The sequence below is a fragment of the Cebidichthys violaceus genome, unplaced genomic scaffold (assembly GCF_023349555.1).
Source record: "Cebidichthys violaceus isolate CVI_PGR_0920_01 unplaced genomic scaffold, fCebVio1.0.p SCAF_21, whole genome shotgun sequence".
Lineage (NCBI taxonomy): Eukaryota > Metazoa > Chordata > Actinopteri > Perciformes > Stichaeidae > Cebidichthys > Cebidichthys violaceus.
This window is the reverse complement of record NW_027176384.1, coordinates 6,702,360-6,722,330: the sequence shown is the minus strand read 5'-3', so window position 1 is coordinate 6,722,330 and position 19,971 is coordinate 6,702,360. Positions and strand designations below refer to the sequence as shown.

Here is a 19,971-nt window from a genome sequence, read left to right as displayed (position 1 = left end):
CTACTTAACTAGTACTAAGTGAGGAAAACAAATCTATTCTAACCAGCGGGCTGAGCCATGTACTTAAAGTGGTATTTATTAATCTAAAACTGGGCAAACCACCTTTAAAGTCATATCCTGTCTGAAATAACTGATTTAAAACAGGTAGAGGTGTTTTAGTGAGCCAAATCGCAATTCTTCACAAAAACTACATTTCCCTAAAAGGCCAGCGTGTCGCTGTGTTGGAAAGGACGACTAAAGTTTATTCCTTCTTCAACAGTTTGAGTTGTCACATTTGTTAGGCCTGTGGATATTAACGATATTGATCTATAAATATTTGCTGACCATGAATAATGTTTAAATGATTCAATTATAATCATGTATTAAGGCCATTAAGCGTCTTGCCTCAAGAACGGAACATTTGTATTTAGTTTAAACTTAAAGTAATGTTTTTAAATGTAGAATTCGTATCTGTGAGCATTCCGACGGAAGGCGATTGGCGCCAAATGTTAACAAATTACACATTTATTATATTATAATCCTTGTCCTTTTTGTTGCCTCATATATGGACAGATATTAACAGTGTAAGGTCATGGTTGGCCACGTAACTGTTTGCTACTCTGCGAAAACAACCTAAACAGCTCTCTGCAGCATGTCTTCAAGAAGCCCAGCTAACTTGTCATCTTGACTATTACATTGACTTTGTGTTCCTGCTGCAGCCGTTAACCTCCACCCAACATGGACGAAAACACGTGTAAACTGCTGGTGAAGCTCGCTCAGGAGGGACCGTTAAGCTCTCTGGAGAAACTCGTATCATTAGGTGGTTCGGCGGAGGTTCAGACTGTCGGCAGTAAACACTTTGGTCGGTCAGGGGACACCCTGCTGCACTACGCTGCCAGAAAGGGACACCTGGACATTGTGGAGTATCTAGTACAGCGGATAGGCGCGGATGTGGATGTGTACAACAACGACTACAAGAGGCCGCTGCACGAAGCTGCTTCTATGAGCCACCAGGCTTGTGTTAGCTACCTGCTCCGGGAAGGAGCCACGGTGGACAGCTTGAAGAAAGCGGACTGGTGAGTCTGACGATATCGACCTGGTTACAATTAAACACCGAATGATCGCGTACGCATGTGGTGCCCTCTTCTGGCTTTAAAAACAAACTGTCCTGCAGTAGTTGTCATCTCCCTTCGATAGCTCAGTTGGTAGAGCGGAGGACTGTAGAGGCAACATGCTGAAATCCTTAGGTCGCTGGTTCGAATCCGGCTCGAAGGAGATACTTTTTGTTGTACTCAATTAAATATAGAGGCTTCATATCGTTATCTTAATATTATTTACGAAACTCTCTCCGAGAGAACAATGATCCAGAAACTGTCGGTTTAACGATTACAAGCCCAATTTGTCCATCTCATGTGGTATGGTTACATTCAACTACTAAAAAACTAAAAATCTATTTTGTCCAAGACAAAGCCTAAAAGCTGTGTCATAAAGGTATTTCCAGAAGCCCCAAACACTCTCCCGTCCATCTGCATCAAAAAGTATTTCTTGGCCTTGCACAATAAAAACAGTTTTAAACCAGTCTTCCAAGTTGTGACTTTTTCCTTGATCGATGTACAATGCCTCAACAAAAGAAACAAATGTGTAAAATAAAAGTAAAGGTTCTAAAATCATACATATATATCTTTTTGTATTTTGATGTGTAATAACATATTTTAACTGCATTGTAAAAAAAACAGAGAAAAGTTTAATCTTCATACACGAGGGACACAAAGTGGGCCTAATCACTTATTATTATTATTATTATTATTAGAGCTAATGCACAATTACATTTTCGATGACATGATTTAAGAACTGTGAAGGTGAGGATTTCAAACGCTGTACAGTTCATTTGATGGTGCCTAGTTGAATAGTTTAATTAAAGATGTAAAAGGACAGATTTGATCATTTACTGTGAACTATTTACAATTTTGAATGTAATTTCTTCTATTTGCAAGTATTATTTCCCTGATATAATGTTTAATAATCCTTTTAATTATATATGTTTACTATGTATCCCTGAAAACTGCCTTGAATAAATGCCACTGTTTATTGGCATGTGAGCTTGTTATGTGACTGCCAACATAGATTTCACTTGGTCAGAGTAGACGTCAGTGTTGCCTCTTCTCTCTCAGGACTCCCCTGATGATGGCCTGCACCCGGAGAAACCTCGGCGTGATCCGGGAGCTGCTGGGCCACGGTGCCGACCCTGCGCTGAAAAACAAGGACGGCTGGAACTCCTTCCACATCGCCTGCAGGGAAGGCGATCCCCTGATCGTCCAGCACCTGCTTGTTGCCGCGCCGGACGTCTGGAGGACGGAGAGCAAGACGTGCAGGACTCCACTGCACACTGCAGGTAAAGCATCCCTCACCATCCCCACGGATACGTGATGTGTGAGGGACGTCTTGTGTTCATCCTCAGACTATATCAGCACTCTCTCTGTCTCTTCCAGCGATGCACGGCTGTGAGGAGGTTGTTAGGATCTTGCTGGAGAGGTAGGTTGGACATTTGTACATCCCCGAAACACATCGCATGGAAAGTCCAGTTTGTGAAATGTTTCACTAAGCTCTGGAAACACTGTGATCTTTTAGAATATTAATTATTTTCTTTTTATACCTCCATGCTGGCTACAGCCGTGGCTGGACTGATTATAATTTTTTGGTCATAACTCGAGAACGCATATGATTTCACACAAATGTCTTTTGTGTGAAAGAGTCGCTGCCCATCTTTCAGCGCAGGCTGAAAACTCACCTCTTCAGGAAGTGCTACCCTGAGCCTTCCACTTAGTACTTATTGTATTCATACTAGTTTGTTGCACTTATTGTATTCGTATTACTTTGTTGCACTTGTTGTTTTTGTTTGTTTCTGCACTGTACTTTGGCTCTGGGTTTTGCTCTGGGTCATGCTCTTAGATGCTTGTTTAAAAAAGGAGATGCACTTATGACTTCTGGTGACTAGTAGTTCTCTTGAATACCTATGTTGAATGCACTTAATCTAAGTCGCTTTGGATAAAAGCGTCTGCTAAATTACTGTAATGTAATGTCTTAATAGGATAAAATGATGACACTATGGACAGACATGGATGTAAACTGCAACTTGACGTTGACGGAGGCATGCAACCGCGAGGCGCTAATTCAAGTTGAGCAAACAGTTGCCCATTTGCACAACTAACAGATAAGGAGCAACATTAGCATTCATTTGGAGTTGTGTTTTAGCCGCTTTAGCTCTGTTTTGCTCTCGACTTTGAGCTCTTCAGTTGTTAAACGCTTCACTTTGTCCACCTGCTGTTTTGGTGGAGGGCAGGTAGAGGGTTAGTTAGTTAGTTTGTAAGTTTATCTCAGCTTTTTCTTGTGATCCACTGTGAAAAACAAAACCTACTAGGTGCATTTATTGTGGAGCTTTCAGCTTTATTTGAAAATCTAAAATGTAAATGTGAAAATATACCGTGTGCTTGACTAGAATGTTTTGTAAGTACTATTTCCAAGGTGAATATATGATGACATCATATACATATGATGACTGATGGTTACAATCCTGTTTGTAGACACTGCAACGTCCACACTCTTAATTTGATATGTGGGATAAATATACAGTAGCTCCATACTTTCTGAGCTTGATGATGATTCACAGATAACCATGTCTGACTGACCCTCACCTTCACCTGGTCCTCTTCCAGATGTGGCTACGCCCCGGGCTGCACTGACAGCTGTGGAGTCACTCCTTTCATGGATGCCGTCAGGAACGGACACATTTCTGTGGCCCGGCTGCTTCTAGAGAAACACCAGGTAGAATAAGACGTTTCAGTTCAATAACGCTTCAGCTTTTCTAGAAATTGAGGTATTTACGTGCACTGTCACAACGTGACTTGTGTGTGCTGTAGGCGTCTCCAACAGCGGCTGACATACTTGGGGCTCAGGCGGTGCACCAGGTCGCCGTCACCGGCCAGGAGGAGGCGCTGCGGTTCCTGGTGCGGGGCTTAAACGTAGATGTGAATCAGAGAGCCACCGACATCCAGCTCACTGCCCTGCATTACGCTGCAAAGGTTGGATCAGTGACTGGGGTACTCGTACTTTAAAGGGATACTTCTGCAGTTGCTAAGAGATACATGGAAAGATTGTGGAGTAGCACAAATCATGTGAAAGAAAAGGAAATTAAAATTTAAATACAAAATACATCCATATATTGAGTCAGCTGTAACACCAAAAACAACTGGCCTCACTGCATTCACGGTGAGATGATGATCTACATCTCACTGTGTGTGTGTCTGTCTGTCTGTCTGTCTGTCTGTCTGTCTGTCTGTGTGTGTTTGGTAATACACACCTAAAAGAGTCACTAGCAGTTAACATGAAGGAAGAGGAGGTCATAGCTCTTGATTACACAGATTAATAGTCATCAAATCATTGCTGTATTTTGTGTGATAGAAGTAGCATATGTGATATTATCTATCAAACTCTATAACTGATGCCATAGGTGTGGTTTATACAGAATAGTGCCAGTAGTATGATTACAATATGGGAATATTCACAAACACACCTTAAACTCTCCTTCCTCATTTCAATCTGTGCTTTCCAGGAGGGCCACACATCCACTATACAAACTCTACTGGAGCTGGGGGCAGATCTTCACGTTCGGGACAAAAAGGGAAGAACTGGTAAGCAGTGTATCACACTCCATGCTGGGTTTGGCACTGCAGCTCTGCTGCGGTGTCCCTTTTGTTCTGAACAAAATTAAAGCCCCCGGAAATGTGGTTTCAAATCTTATATATATATATATATATATATATATATATATATATATATATATATATATATATATATATATATATATATATATTATTATTCAAGGCTAAATAACCAACGATGAAAGTTCAAGTTTAGAGAACAGCACGCTTAAGTATTATTAAATTAGGCTTTCACAGTCAAACTCATCTGCTTCATGTCATTTTGAGGATAAGGTGGTGATAACTTGAAAAGAAGATTTGAAGGTATTGTGTCCTTTTCACTATTGGTTACATTTCATATAAGAACATTTGATTTTGATTTAATTTAAGAACACTATGAAAATATTAGATAAACAGCTCAAGAGCATTTTATTCAAGTGCTGTGTTGTCCCAAAATCGAATCCTGAGGAAATGAATATGGAGGCTATGAAAAGAATAGTCTCCAGTTTTTGATGAAGAAACCTTCCTGCACAACTTGAATGCACCAGCAAGAAATAGCTTGACATGGTTATCAAAATAAAACCACCCTGGAGGGTCAAAAATCCCCTTCTGTTCTCCTCTCTTCCCCAGCTCTTCACATGGCCTGCATCGGGCAGCACGCGGACGCCACCAGGACTCTCCTGCAGCTCGGACTCAAAGACTCAGAGGACGCATGTGGCACAACAGCAATGCAGCATGCCAGAAAACCAGACGTAGTGCGAGTGTTTGAATGTGGCCTACCAGACCCATCATAACATAGCGTTTGTGGTACAGGATGCAGATGTGTGATTTAAGTAGAGAAAAGAACCTGACACCTTTAATGTGATTAAATCAATTTATGGTGTAATAAATCTGAACGTGTACTGTGTTGTATTCTTGAGTCACAGAATTTGGGGACTTTAATCTCATTGAGTTGAATAAAAGTCTTGCTTTAGTGTCTTATATTTACATCAGACCTGACTTTCATGCTCTAGCTTGAATTAGACTGCTATAACTTGAAAAGTGCCTCCAAAAAAACCCTTTAAAAGTCATAATGGTGTTTGTGCCAAGAGGCCGGCCGCTCTGCCACATCGGAGTAAGTATCTTGTTTAGAGAACGCTACGAAGTGTAGACCTGATTGAACAAAGGCCTTGTGTATTCCACACCTGCCTGTCTATTTTGTACAATTGTTGCTGTTATGTCAGACGCAAAACAAAACTTAAGCTTGAACCATTAGCAACCACCTCTGAGAATTCTCTCGTTTTTTCCGTCGGCTGTTGTGCATTAGTTTGCATGAAGGACCCGTTTGTCAAAACCGGTCTATCCCTGTAAATGTGTTGTACAGTTGTGGTCAAAAGTTTACATACACTTGTAAAGAACATAATGTCATGGCTCTCTTGAGTTTCCCTGTTATTTCTACAACTCTGATTTTTCTCTGAGTGATTGGAACAGATACTTCTTTGTCACAAAAAACATTCATGAAGTTTGGTTCTTTCATGACTTTATGTGTTAACAGAAAAAGTGATCAAATCTGCTGGGTCAAAGATATACATACAGCAGTGCTAATATTTGGTTACATGTCCCTTGGCCATTTTCACTTCAATTAGGTGCTTTTGGTAGCCATCCACAAGCTTCTGGCAAGCTTCTCGTTGAATCTTTGACCACTCCTCTTGACAGAATTGGTGCAGTTCAGTTAAATTTGATGGCTTTCTGACATGGACTTGTTTCTTCAGCATTGCCCACATGTTCTCAATGGGATTTAAGTCAGGACTTTGGGAAGGCCATTCTAAAACCCTAATTCTAGCCTGATTTAGCCATTCCATTACCACTTTTGATGTGTGTTTGGGGTCATTGTCCTGTTAGAACACCCAACTGCGCCCAAGACCCAACCTTCGGGCTGATGATTTTAGGTTATCATGAAGAATTTGAAAGGTAATCCTCCTTCTTCATTATCCCATTTACACTCTGTAAAGCACCAGTTCCATTGGCAGCAAAACAGCCCCACAGCATAATACTACCACCACCGTGCTTGACAGTTCTCGGTTGACTCTTCACCCTCCTGACCAATTTTCTCTCAGCAGCAGGTGATAGCTTGCGTTTTCTTCCTGATCGTGGCAGTGACAAAACAGTGCCGTGCACTTTATACTTACAAACAATTGTTTGCACTGTTGCTCTTGGGACCTGCAGCTGCTTTGAAATGGCTCCAAGTGACTTTCCTGACTTGTTCAAGTCAATGATTCGCTTTTTCAGATTCATGCTGAGCTCCTTTGACTTTCCCATTGTAGCGTTTGTGGGCATTTGTATCCAATGAGCCCTATTTAAATGGCCTCAGAGAAGTCACCAGCTGTAGTCACTCATAATCACTCACAAGAAGTTAAGAGGCCATGCTATGAAGCTCATTTCATTGACACAACTTTCTAAGTCACCAAAATTGCTAATTCATGTTGCTGTATGTATATTTTTGACCCAGCAGATTTTGTCACTTTTTCTGTTAACCCATAATAAAGTCATGAAAGAACCAAACTTCATGAATGTTTTTTGTGACAAAGAAGTATCTGTTCCAATCACTCTATCAGAGAAAAATCAGAGTTGTAGAAATAACGGGGAAACTCAAGAGAGCCATGACATTATGTTCTTTACAAGTGTATGTAAACTTTTGACCACAACTGCATGTATTGAATGTAGTTTTAGGCTCCTGAGTTGAGTCACGTGGGTGAGTAATACAGAGGCTGACTTCGTGAACGTCACTGGGTTTACTCAACAGGTGTGTCGACCATAAATGTAGTCCACTCTGGGAACACAAATAGTTTAAAGACACCGCAAGGCATTGCACATCATTACACTTGACTTGATGATGGAATTCCTCATATGACATGATGATGCGTTCCTACAAAAATAGACATTTTAAAATGGGTAAAACTTAATTGAATGAGAGTGACCATGTATTCAACATACAAGGTGGGAGAAACTGTAGAGAACACAGTATGGAAGACGAATGACATTCAACAATAAATAACATACAATAGCGCTTGTTATTTTAGGTCATGTGGTTAGAAAGAAAACCAATAATTCATTAATAAATTGTATTTTAAGAAAAGGTGAAAACATTTTTTTCAGAAGCCCAGTTGACTCATTTACCAAAGCAAGGCAAAGTGTTAAATATTATCTAAATGCATAACCTGAATCTTAAGACATGCACAGCACACGACACACAGTACAGTAGGCTCGTGGTGAGAACTTAAGACGTTGTAATTACTATAACATGTCAACTGGCTGGTCTATCTTGCTATTGTGTCTGCCTGTCCTCTTACGTCTCTCTATTTCTTAAACAATAAGACATTTTCACACTGACACGCGCTCTTCTTCCAAGTGATTGACAGATGAGAAGCCCCGCCCCCTGAGGCGCCTGACGCTGAACCGCAGCCCCTTCTCAGTTCCAGCCCCGCAGATCTCCATTTTCTTCTTTCCCGATATTCAGTAGCGGAGCAGTGAAGACTTGGAAAAATGAATGAAGAATACGACGTTATCGTTTTGGGCACCGGGCTTACGGTGAGAAAGAAACAAACGATGCGTTTCACTGCGTGGAAGTGATTTGCAACCTGTTACCGACGCAGTTAGCGCTTTGAACTAACAAGGCCTAATCAGCAGGGCTAGCGCTAAGTAGCTAGCTTAGCCGCTAACCGCGGGTGAGCGACGACCTGTTAGTTAAAGGAAACTGCGAGCAAAGTAGCTAACGGTAACTGTTAGCACTATGCTAGCTTCAAATGCTATCGGTGTCTGGAAAGATTAACGATACCTAACTGTTAACGTACTCAAGATACGTTCAACTCTCACTCTGTTGTTGTGGCTTTACGTTGTTCTGGGGACTATGAATGTAGGGACCTCGGTTAATTAACCGGTTATTTGGACGCCAGTCTCTCAATCAAGATAAGGTTATACGCGGATGATTTGTCTGCTAACGTTAGCCGACTCAAATTAAGCTAACTAATCAGCCCGCTACCAACAAATTAACGGCGGGTCAGCTTCCCCGACTAATCTGTCGTGCACGGAGCCTGTCAACTCGGTTGTTGACTTTATTCCAGTCTCAGTGTTACTTTATCAAAGTATTAAAAACCATTAAGGAGCTAGCTAAAGCTTCCTTGAGCTTCTGCTATGCTCCTGGACTCAACAGGCTGGCGAGTAAAAATAAGCTGTCGTATACAGTGTTAATAATTAAAGTTAACGAAGCCCCATCACTTTAATGAGAGGACATTTTTGTACTGACTGATTATCCGAAATCCCAGGATTACTGTGGACTATGTCACTGTCAGTCAGGAACTTTATCAATGGGTTGATAACCTGTAAATTAACATGAAGTTGAAATTCTTGTGTCGTTTTAACTTGCATACTAAACGCCAGAGAAGCGGAGGAGGATGTGAGGTGGCAGATCATGAGCTATTCCCCATGTGTAGGGCTTGTTTACCCGGATATTAAGCTTGTCAGTGTTGTCCATGTCATAGCCTTATTATACTACAATAATATTTTCACGAGAACATGGCCATCTGGATTGACAGTAAGTTGTGTGAAAATAAATGGTGGACAAAAACTCCGTTGTTTCATTAATAACAACTGCTTTTATATCCGCATTCCTGGGTCTTCCGGTTGTTCTGGTGCATGACTGCCGTGACAGTACCGTGATGCCATTGGGCAGCTTCCTGTCAACTCTCATAGCAGTTTCATAATCTAGCAGCTCTTAATCTGAAGAGCCCTAGTGCACAGTTCCGATTCTGATATCATCTGCGGTTCAACACAGCCGTGTTTACATTTCTATAGATTGATATTTTTTTATGACGTCAAACACTGAGTTGCAAGGTACTTTGCTTTAGGCTCAGAGCAGGCTGAGGTGGCAGCAGAGCAGAAAGGGCCTTAGTTAACTTCTGTTGGGCTGAGTGTTGATTTGGCTTACATTTGGGTGTGGTTCCACCAAGGCTGAGGAAACGAAAGTACACTGCAACTAATCTGAGAGCTAGACTGACTGCCAGCCAGCCTAAAAAGCCCTGCACAGAAGCTTCACTTGGTTTTAGTTCCGTTATGCAAATAAGTGACTTCACTTCTGTATATTTGACAATTACCATTTACATTAGCACTACTATGACTACTGACTCAACAGGTTACACTGTATTCTAATCATCTAATGTATACTATTTATGCAACAGTATGCACCAGTTTTGTGTTCTTCAATGGAATATTTTCTCACACCAATGGCACCTTTTTATGTCATTGGGTTATGCAACTGGGGGATGGGGTTTCCCCATCTGTCCACTACTAATGACACGTGAGGGGAGTGGCTTGGCACAAGATAGGACAACAAAAAATTAGAATCTTTTGAGCTTGTGTTAACCACAGTCCTTATTTAAGGCATCTAACCAAAACCCATTTAAATACACCCATCGACTACGAGACGAGGGAACCGAAAGGGCAACAATGCTGACTCATTTCCAGGTTGTAGGACTCATTCCTGCAGCACTGACTGGTGGAAAAATCTAGCAATACTAGCAATTTATTCTACTAGCAATACTGCAGTGGAATAAAGTTCTCCGATCAAAACGTTGAAACTATTTTAATAATCAATCAATCGGAAGGCAGTTCTCAATCAATAATGCCAAACATTCTCTGGTTCCAACTTCCTACACTTGATGATTTTTTGCACTTCATTTTTATAGGAAAGTAAACTTTCTCCAGTAAGAAGTTTACAGTTGCTGCTATCTTTGTGTTCATCAAAAGGAGGATATGGTATTTAAGGAGAGGAAATGGACACAATGCTTGTTTTCACAAGCTATATAATGAATAAGGGAGGTCTGCTTGTGTAGAAGTTCAGGCATTAAACAATCAATTACACCGTATAAAGCTTAACGATTTGCATTACTACTGTAACTTTATATTTACCAAATTCTGCTGGAAAATACTAATCTTCAAAATGTAAATGGCTCTCAAGACATTTCCATCTGATTTTATAAACTCATCACATGTTTTGCATGTCGAACTTTAATCTGTTGTGTATCTAACAGATGTAAAATCAAAGTCCAACAGATTCTTGTGACTTAAAACACTTGAGAGCGGTTTATAATATTTCAGTGTCTGAAAGCAAGCATAGTCCTGCCGTGGTTGTAAATCCCTGTCATGTGATGGTATTGTTTTGAACTGCAGAGACACATCCAGCTCTTGTCTTCTGCGTTGGACTTTGCTGCCTCTCACACACATTTTTATGGGTCTTGTGTGTTAAAGATTGAACTGAGAATTTTGCCTTTGGTCACAATGGTTTGGTACTGGCTTGATTTTCTGCCTGACTGTACACTGGATCAGTGTTTTTTTTCCCTCTGTCAGCATGGCCCCTACTAGCTGGCTGATGTAGTGAGGACTACGCTGCCTCTGGCTGTGTGTCAACGCTTGTATTCACATACGCAGCTGTAGGTCGGCTTTAATCACATGTCACCAGAAAGGAGTGACAGTGACGCACCAGAACTGCTCCGTCTTCCCCAAAGAATGACGTGCAGCCTGAATTTATGCCCTTCAAGTCAGCGGCATTGCAAGCTCAGACAATAGATGAAACCCAGACGTTTATAGAGGTGATCCGATTTCACTGGCGCATGTGTTATTTTGGGAGAGCACCTATGCAGAATGTGCAGTAAATACGTCACTGAGGTCATGAAGCGGCCGATTTAAAGTTTCAATGCATTCAGCTTCAATAACAGCAGTCTGTGCAGGCCCCACCAGCAAAATTACATTTCATACACATTCATTCATAATCCTGTCCTGGAGATTGTGTGGACATAAATGTATTGGCAAAAGTCACAGATTAAAATGTCTGTAGACCTTGTGATAATCGTACAAGTTCATTTTATGTTAAACTGTGAGCAAACTGGATTGTTGAGTCCAGTAAAGTCTTGGATGCGATCTAATTGGGGCCGGTGGAGTTCATTGTGGGGAGGCTGCTCTGACGGTTTTTGCTGTATTGTTACTGGGTGGAGGCAGACATTGCTTCCTCTTCTGAAGGATGATTTTTGAGTCTTGAAATCATAAAAGTAGTTTGATTAGTAGTAGTTAATTAGTGATGGTTATCTTGCTGAAAAAAACAACTTGTAAGTATCATAAAAATGGGTTTATAACTAGTATAAAGTCTCTTCTGAAAGAAAAAACTGGTACAAACCCTGACACTTCCTGTGTCATTACAGGCCACAGTCTCTAACTAATGGTGACATCATCCAGTGAAAGTTATGAGGCGCTGGTGTTTGCTTTTTGGTCATGTGAGAAACAAGTTATACCGCGCTCGGCCATATTGTAAAGCTGTTACTCCATAGTAATTCTTTTAGAGGAAAGTCCACACAGTCGCATGATGCACACAGTAATCGCATTATGGCCTTTGGTCTGTGTGAATTCCAGTCTCTGGTCAACATGCATATTTTCCCTCATCATAACCAAGGCTGACTTAAATCCATGTGAAGGCTATAATCATCCGCCCAGCTCCGCAGCAGCTTGTCAGACTTTATGCCAGGACTGGGTGTGGCAGAGCTGAAGTCGTGGATACTGTCCTAATCCTGTTTCTGTTCATTTTGGTAATACATTGTCCCTTCAGTCTTGTGTGTCCAAAGCCATCGTGAGGGACCCACAGTGGGAAATCTGAATAAGGGGTTCACAGTACTGAGGGGAATGCAGGGAACTGGAGTCAGGATTTGTAACTGTACATTAAATTCAACAACAGCCACCTGTCACTCTTTATTAAAAAGTGGTTAATGTGAGATAGATCATTAGAGCACAAACGGAACAATCACATACATGCATTTAGTGTTCCGATGACGATGGTGCTTTACCATCAGCATCCTATTGGTCCTGGTCTAATTCTCCTTTGGTTGTTTTTCTCCCAACAGGAATGCATTTTATCAGGAATCATGTCGGTGAAGGGGAAGAAGGTTCTGCACATGGACCGCAACTCCTACTACGGAGCTGAGAGTGCCTCCATCACTCCTCTTGAAGATGTAAGTTGATCTGTGATGCTGCTGGCTCTGCTTTGTGACACTTTGGCAGTCACATTGGTTTGAAATGAAAAGCATGAGGACATAAGGAAGCAAGAACTGCAGACTGTGGAATTGTGATATATAAACATCAAAATATTTACTTGGTATCCTAAAGCTGACATCAACAGCTGGAGAAACAGGGTCTGCAACCAGTATAAAGGTTGTTGTTCAGACGGGGTTCTTTGTAACAAAGCCTTACTAACACCGCTAGTGTTAGTAAGGCTTTGTTTATACTCGCGCTTGGCCCCGTAGCGCAAGCCCCGAGCATGAACCTCCACAATGACGCGGAGGGATTGTAATCATCTGTAAACTCATATCTCAAATTCATGGACTACTTTATTGCCCTTGTACAAGCCCTGTAAAGAAACACTTCAAGTATTAAATGCATTATAAAGAAACTAAGGTTGAATATCCTGTAAACTGTTTGATTTGGCTGCAAAATAGTCACTCAAATGTATATTTTTTAAGACCTCCTTTTTCTAAAGCATTTTAAAAGTGAACTGGCCTTCCTTGTATAGTCCCTCGACGTGTTAATAGTGCTCTTATCAGTGAACTGTTTGTGGTGGTCACATGCTCACCAAGTTCCAAAAATTCTGAGGTGCACGACCAAGTGTCGCGAGCACTTGCTAATGGAGGCCTTACTTCCTGAAACGCACCTCTGGTGTAGTTGTACGTTACTGGCTGTAGCTTGTGAATCAAGTCTGGTTCTGTGTGTCTCTACAGCTCTACAAGCGCTTCGACCTTCCAGGCAAACCTTCTGAGTCGATGGGAAAAGGCCGGGATTGGAACGTGGACCTCATCCCTAAATTCCTTATGGCCAATGGTATTACTTGGATAACTCGCCTGTTTTAATGCTTCTCAGCAAAGCTGTAAGCTTTAGCTTGTTGTTAGTGCTGTATGTGTCATGGTTCAAATATATCTTTAATATAATTTAATATATATATTTAAAGACACTCTAAGTAGCAGCAGGAACCACAAGTAGCACTTACATGCTGCTAAATATCATTAGTCTAAATTGACATGGATGTTGACATTCATTAAATGTTTTTTTACGAATCAAAGCTGAGGTAGGTTTATTTTTGGTGCCATTGGGCAAAAATTCCATAATAACCCTTCAGCATATTGTAACTCAAGTGGTACCCCAGGTTAGGCTTTTGGAAAAGGCAAAAAACAAAAAATGGCGGAATATGAAAAAAAAAAGAAGCCCTCATTAAGCCCCTCCCACTAGATGTTCATTAGCATATCGGCCACCATACAGTAACAAAGTGATTTCTTTGCAAACTTGTGGACCTGTAAAGTGAGATGCCATACTGTGATTTGAGGCTCTATACAATAACGACAAAGCATTTCAGAAATGGAGAGAAAATGTTGCTAATAGCCTGCCGCTAACTTTAGCTGTCACGACTGCGCTGCAGCGGTTACGGTTAGCAGAAGGCTATCCTATTAGCAACATTTTCTCTTAATCTTTGAAACGCTTTGCCCATATTGTCAGGCTTTCTTTTAGTTACGTTGTTGGCAAGGCAGTGGTTGCCAAAAGCTGGAATAGCAACTTTTATTGCAGGATATTCTGCCATTGAATCAGGTGTTCACTAAAGCGACGTGCAAAGGACACGCCCTCTCTCTGAAATAACCTGTGATTAGCCAAAGTCTCCCATCACTGGCTAGTGAATGGGAGCCAATGGAAGGTGCAGAAGTCTAGTTTTCATTACGCCCACTTGAATTAAAATATTCTGAAAGGTCATTATGGAATTTTTGCCCAATGATGGCAAAAATAAACTTACTCGGCTTTAGGCAATGGCATCTTTTTGTGTTTTTGTGACCGTAACGCTGATGTTTGCGTCTCTTTCCCTCAGGTCAGCTGGTGCGCATGCTGCTGATCACAAAGGTGACCCAGTACCTGGATTTCAAAGTGATCGAGGGCAGCTTTGTGTACAAGGGGAGCAAAATCCACAAAGTCCCCTCTACTGAGGCCGAGGCTCTGTCATCCAGTAAGTAATTTAAGGATGCAGCGGCAAACGATTATAAAAAGGAGGAAATGTTTTTGGAGATGTTGGAAATGTTTTTGATTTAGTATGCTGTATTTGTGTCTTTCTACAGAACAATCTTTGTATTACTTGTTAGGCGTTGTTTTTAAGTAGTAATGTTGTTTGGGTATAACCCATAACACTCAGCTGCTGGTTGCGCTTTGCGTTGCAAAGCTTGCCCTTCACCCACTTAGTTGCTTTCAACACGGCCCACTCAGTCTAAACTCTCGGTCTCCTAAAGGTCTGATGGGGCTTTTTGAGAAACGGCGCTTTAGGAAGCTCCTCCAGTTCATCTCCAACTTCGACGAGAACAACCCAAAAACCATGGACGGCGTCGACCCCCAAAAGACAACCATGCAAGAAATTTTCCAAAAGTTCAGCCTGGACCAGGGGGTCATGGACTTCACCGGCCACTCCCTCGCTCTCTACCGCACAGACGAGTCAGTGCTCTTTCCAGTTGTTCAATAAGTGCTATTTTTACAATAAACTTATTTGCACGTGATTGTGATACCATTGCACAGTTTTAAATGGTCTCCATCTCTCTCCACTCAGTTACCTGGATGAACCCTGCATTGAGACGATAAACCGGATCAAGCTCTACAGTGAGTCTCTGGCCAGATATGGAAAGAGCCCGTACCTCTACCCACTGTACGGCCTGGGGGAGCTGCCACAAGGGTTCGCCAGGTAGGGGACTATTTGGATGCATCATTTTGTTGCATCTGCGTGAAGTTCCTCAGCGTCTGATTGCCCCAGTTTGCGTAAAAATCACACTCCTCCTTTTGATAGTCATAATCTGAACACACGGACACTTTGCAATGTTCCTTGTGAATAAACGTCCATAAATCTGCTTATAAATCATAGAAGAAACAACAGAAGCTCCTTAAAACTCAGGAACTGGCCTGTGAGCCATCAAATTTCTTTCGTATTAAAGTCAAACAGTGATGTCGTCTGTTTTTTGACATTACTGAGGCCCGTCAACAAGGCTATCGTGGAACCTGTGGACGCACAAGCACCAAGCGCATAGTTTAATGTTTTTAACATCATTATAATGTGCAACAGCTGATTAAAGTACTGAAATCGACCTTTATCAAACATTAATGGTGGCTTCATTAGATTTAAGTGTCCCATTAGGTCTTTTCTACAGCAAATATTTTGACTTATCAGCAGGGCTGGGTGGTATACCTGTTTCATCACCGTCACCAGTTTCCCATTTGGCCACGACACCGATTTTGCAATACCGTCTTTAACATGCGCACGTTTTGGTATTTTCAAACTTTCTTCATGTGGGTTAAGATGTAAAAGGTAATGTCAGCTTTTGTTTCTTTTATCAGAGATGAACATTCTTTTAAGTGTAATGTAATTCCCTTTTTGGCCGTGGTGAAAACAGATGAAACACTTTTAAATAAGAAAAAAAACATGTATTGTTCCAAATATTATTTATTGCACTCACAACTCAAAACATCAGGATGACTGTTGAATGAATTCCATTACATTAATATTATGGAGCAGGCTACTCCTCCCGAAACACATGTAGGTCTATACCTCATAAACACAACTTTCTAGACATATGCCTAATGTTACATGTATGAATGAACCGTGAATTTGATCCAATATTTGCTACCAACGTTTTTCTACCGTGGGTCCACCCCCAATACGCCCACAAGCGGGGAGATGTTGACAGCAAATTGACGTAACGTGATGGTGAGTTGGCACAATGTGGTATTTAATATTTCCGGTTTTAAACAGAGTTCAGCTTAAGATATCTGATCCTTTTGATATACATTATGTTCTCTCTCTCTGACGATGCCATTAGCTAAATAACAGACTTTTCATAAAGAAAGAGGAGGGGCCTACCTTTTGAGCAGTGCCACCTTGTCTCTAGGTCTTTGCTGAACATTTTCCTAATGGGTAGGTAGTGAGACCAGCAGCCTTCATTGTCGCCAACCGACCGATAACTGACTGCCAGGCCGCTAAATCCCTTATCTCTGACTCCGGCTGCTTAAAGCAGAGATAGGACGTTTGTTGCCTTTGGGGGAGATAATGGGAAGCAACATCTCACACGTTTCTTCTATTCCAGGCTGAGCGCCATCTACGGTGGGACGTACATGTTGAACAAGCCCATCGACGAGATCGTGGTGGAGGACGGGAAGGTGGTTGGAGTCAAGTCCGAGGGAGAGGTGAGCAGTTTGCTCTCCGACGTGTTTCGTGTGTCCCTAACCCTTTTTCCAGGAGTTAAACCTTTCCCTTGACCTCTGACCTTTTGGCCGTTCGACCCAACGCAGATCGCCAGGTGCAAGCAGCTGATCTGCGACCCCAGCTACGCCATGGACCGCGCCACCAAAGTGGGCAAGGTGATCCGAGTCATCTGCATCCTGAATCACCCGGTCGCCAACACTGGTGACGTCAACTCTTGCCAGATCATCATCCCCCAGAACCAGGTCCAAAGGAAGCATGGTGAGCACATACAGGAAATTAATGTGTACTATTTATTTTCTTTATTATCTTAAAGAATGTAAAGACCCAGTGTGACACCTCTGGTTTCAACAGACATTTATATTTTCAGCCTCCACCCAAAGCTATGCCGATAAATAGAAAATGCCTAGACTGCTAGCTGAACCATATTAAATGTACCTTCGTAATGTGTAACAACAACCGATCATTGAATAACTATTTGAACTCACCAGCAGACGTTAACCTTCTTCTTTTCTTCGGTTTCCAGACATCTACGTTTGTATGATCTCCTCTGCTCACAACGTGGCAGCACAAGGCAAGTACATCGCCATCATCAGCACCACAGTGGAGACAAACGACCCCGAGAGTGAAATCAAGCCGGCCATGGACCTACTGCAGCCCGTCGAGCAGAAGTTCGTCAGCATTAGTGAGCAGTATTCACCCACCGACATGGGCGCCGACAGCCAGGTAGGATCTTTTTGTTCTACTGTTTGAGTGTTTCCACTTAGAACTTGTTTGAGACGAGTGGCACAACACAGTTAATGGTGAACATCATCTGCTGTACACTTGCTCAGACAATAACCCCATTAAAACGTCTCCTGTTGATTGATGCTGTTTAATGTTAATATTGTATCTTCAGAATTTAACTGTCGTGCGATTTTCTGGTAAACTTGCAAAAAAGGAAGTGCCACTCATTGTAGCGATGAATTTTCCTTACATGTTGCTTTTTTTCTAAGAATACACCATCTTTTCACCACTTGGCTTTTTTGCGGCCAGAGTGCGTCAGCAGAAAGTTGCGTGTCTGCACATGAAACACTTCTGTGGTCTGATTCCTTCGTCTGTAAAAACTAAAATCAGTTGCTATTTAATAGAGAAGAATTACTGTTTGAAAACTTTTTGTTTTGTAGTTTATCTTTTGTCGGCATCGTTTAAGAATCTAGACTAAATCCAACCTTGACTGTTCATCTGCCTTTGAGCGCACTGAAAGAATTCTTCCAATAAAAGGCCTCTTTGATCCGGTTTACTCCCCTAGATCTTCATCTCCCGCACGTATGATGCCACCACTCACTTCGAGACCACCTGCGACGACATCAAAGACATCTACAAGAGGATGACGGGCTCAGACTTTGACTTTGCCGAGATGGAACGCAAGAAGCAGGACACCTTCGGCGACGCCTGCGATTAGAGGAGAGGCGCCCGCTGCAATCCTGATTATTAAAGACGACAACAACTGAAATCTTACAGAAAATAGTCAAAAAAAATAAAAAAATACACAAAAATGTACACACCAATGGGCTGGCTGATCATCCGAGTAAACGGTTTTGCCCATTGAGGAAGTTCGTGATATATAGAGATATGATATAGTGTTGTTGGATAGGGTTCAGGGAGGGAGCTATGCTTTTTAAACCCACACTCAGATGGATGTTGCACTAAACACTGGTTATGCCTAATATACAGTAATACCCTACATTCTTCTGCCTCATCATGTCGACAGGATGCATAGTCCAAAGATGCCAAATCAAATAATTAAAAAAAACGATCTTACAGAGTGGGTATATTTGTCAGCGGGGTGGGGTGTCCAATTGTTCTGTCATTGTATAAAAGGCGTTTTGGAAGATAAATAATATCTATACATCAGTTATTGGTCTCTGCAAGTATTCTTTCATGTCAGGGCGAGAGGGAAGCGGCTTTGGCTTTGTGCGTCCGAGTTAAATCATGCGAGCAGCGGAGTGTTCCTCGGCGCACATTCAGGCCCAGCAGCAGCAGGCGGCCGTGTGAGGCGGCGCCTCAGCCGGCAGCTTCCATTGTCGGCCGTTAACGTGGGTAAGGGGTGTGTGGGCTTCATATTTCTATGTCAATGTTGTGTTTTTTTTTTCTATTTTTGTTTTTTTGAAACCCCTTTCCTGTCAAATCTCCATCACGGCCCGACGCATCCTCTAAACCAAAACACAAGGGCGACCGGTCCAGCATAAACTACCCAGACCTGTTTCTCAGACAGCTTGAGTTACTATAATGCGTCAGAGATTTAGTAGTTTCTGTTCCTGTATCATGCAAAGCATTAACAGCAGATTGGTGGGATGTGTGGTTGACTGTAATTGCTTAAGAAGGACCAAAATGTGTACTGCAGCAGTATTGAATTGATGAGAGCCCTTTTGGTATCTCCTGTCTTGAACAACTTAAAAAAACAAAAACATCCTGGGCTCAAATGATTTCTATACTGCAAAGTAAAAACAACTTTGTCAAAAACCAAAGCTGTGTTTGATCACTTTTTCCCCTCACATTTCAGACAGTGAATGTGTGCAACACAAGCAAAACGCACCTCTAAATTTCTGCTGCTCAGCAGCTTTTTTACTGACAGAGGCCAACGACGAACTTTTGACCGACTTAAAGCAAAATACCTTTATTAACATTGATCTTATAGTTATTTCAGACTATTGCAGCAGTCTGTTTTAACTGCTGTAATTGCATGTGTGTTGGGTTTTGAATTTACAATTCATAACAAGATGCAACATTTTATTTGCAGTTTGAGATTTAAACATAATTTTAAAAAAGCAAACGCTTCAAAATGAAAAGATGTCTGAATACTCTGAAGAACATTCATTACCGGATCAAATCAAACAGATATGGTTATTAATTTAGATCTGTCTCACTGAAGAATTGCATTGTAGCGTCCCAATAATACAATTCAACTGAAAAGATGCACAAGACAGCCAACACCATGGGCCCAACGTTTTCATATCCTGAAAGCTC

General features: G+C 41.7%; 2 protein-coding genes and 1 non-coding gene across 4 annotated transcripts; all 3 read left to right on the top strand.

The window, feature by feature from the left end:
- Positions 1 to 571: 571 nt before the first annotated feature.
- On the top strand, positions 572 to 5,578 carry ankrd16 (ankyrin repeat domain 16). Of its 2 annotated transcripts, XM_068717083.1 has the most exons (8): positions 572 to 1,055; positions 2,151 to 2,371; positions 2,469 to 2,511; positions 3,693 to 3,801; positions 3,897 to 4,058; positions 4,589 to 4,667; positions 4,965 to 5,000; positions 5,307 to 5,395. In XM_068717083.1, exons 1-7 carry the CDS (start codon positions 718 to 720, stop codon positions 4,967 to 4,969), a joined length of 957 nt encoding a protein of 318 aa, XP_068573184.1. In that variant the 5' UTR covers positions 572 to 717; the 3' UTR covers positions 4,970 to 5,000; positions 5,307 to 5,395. The 2 variants fall into 2 exon arrangements, with proteins under 2 accessions (XP_068573184.1, XP_068573183.1); XM_068717082.1 differs by lacking the exon at positions 4,965 to 5,000 and having other exon boundaries at positions 573 to 1,055; positions 5,307 to 5,578.
- On the top strand, positions 1,167 to 1,254 carry trnay-gua (transfer RNA tyrosine (anticodon GUA)). Its single transcript is given in 2 exon segments — positions 1,167 to 1,203; positions 1,219 to 1,254. It is a non-coding gene; the product is annotated as a tRNA-Tyr (tRNA).
- Positions 5,579 to 8,093: 2,515 nt separating the features above from the next.
- On the top strand, positions 8,094 to 19,472 carry gdi2 (GDP dissociation inhibitor 2). The gene is made up of 10 exons (XM_068717081.1): positions 8,094 to 8,243; positions 12,599 to 12,706; positions 13,469 to 13,568; positions 14,599 to 14,733; positions 15,011 to 15,209; positions 15,322 to 15,453; positions 16,847 to 16,946; positions 17,052 to 17,223; positions 17,489 to 17,688; positions 18,254 to 19,472. The coding sequence occupies exons 1-10, from the start codon at positions 8,199 to 8,201 to the stop codon at positions 18,404 to 18,406; spliced, it is 1,344 nt and encodes a 447-aa protein (XP_068573182.1). The 5' UTR covers positions 8,094 to 8,198; the 3' UTR covers positions 18,407 to 19,472.
- Positions 19,473 to 19,971: the final 499 nt, after the last annotated feature.

Excerpts from the sequence above, each read along its gene's own strand:
- ankrd16 (XM_068717082.1), top strand. The coding sequence starts at position 718 with ATGGACGAAAACACGTGTAAACTGCTGGTGAAGCTCGCTCAGGAGGGA. Across the intron at positions 2,512-3,692 it reads GTTAGGATCTTGCTGGAGAG|ATGTGGCTACGCCCCGGGCT; the intron begins GTAGGTTGGACA and ends GTCCTCTTCCAG. Across the intron at positions 3,802-3,896 it reads TGCTTCTAGAGAAACACCAG|GCGTCTCCAACAGCGGCTGA; the intron begins GTAGAATAAGAC and ends TGTGTGCTGTAG.
- gdi2 (XM_068717081.1), top strand. The coding sequence starts at position 8,199 with ATGAATGAAGAATACGACGTTATCGTTTTGGGCACCGGGCTTACG. Across the intron at positions 14,734-15,010 it reads GGCCGAGGCTCTGTCATCCA|GTCTGATGGGGCTTTTTGAG; the intron begins GTAAGTAATTTA and ends GGTCTCCTAAAG. Across the intron at positions 17,224-17,488 it reads CCAGGTCCAAAGGAAGCATG|ACATCTACGTTTGTATGATC; the intron begins GTGAGCACATAC and ends TTCGGTTTCCAG.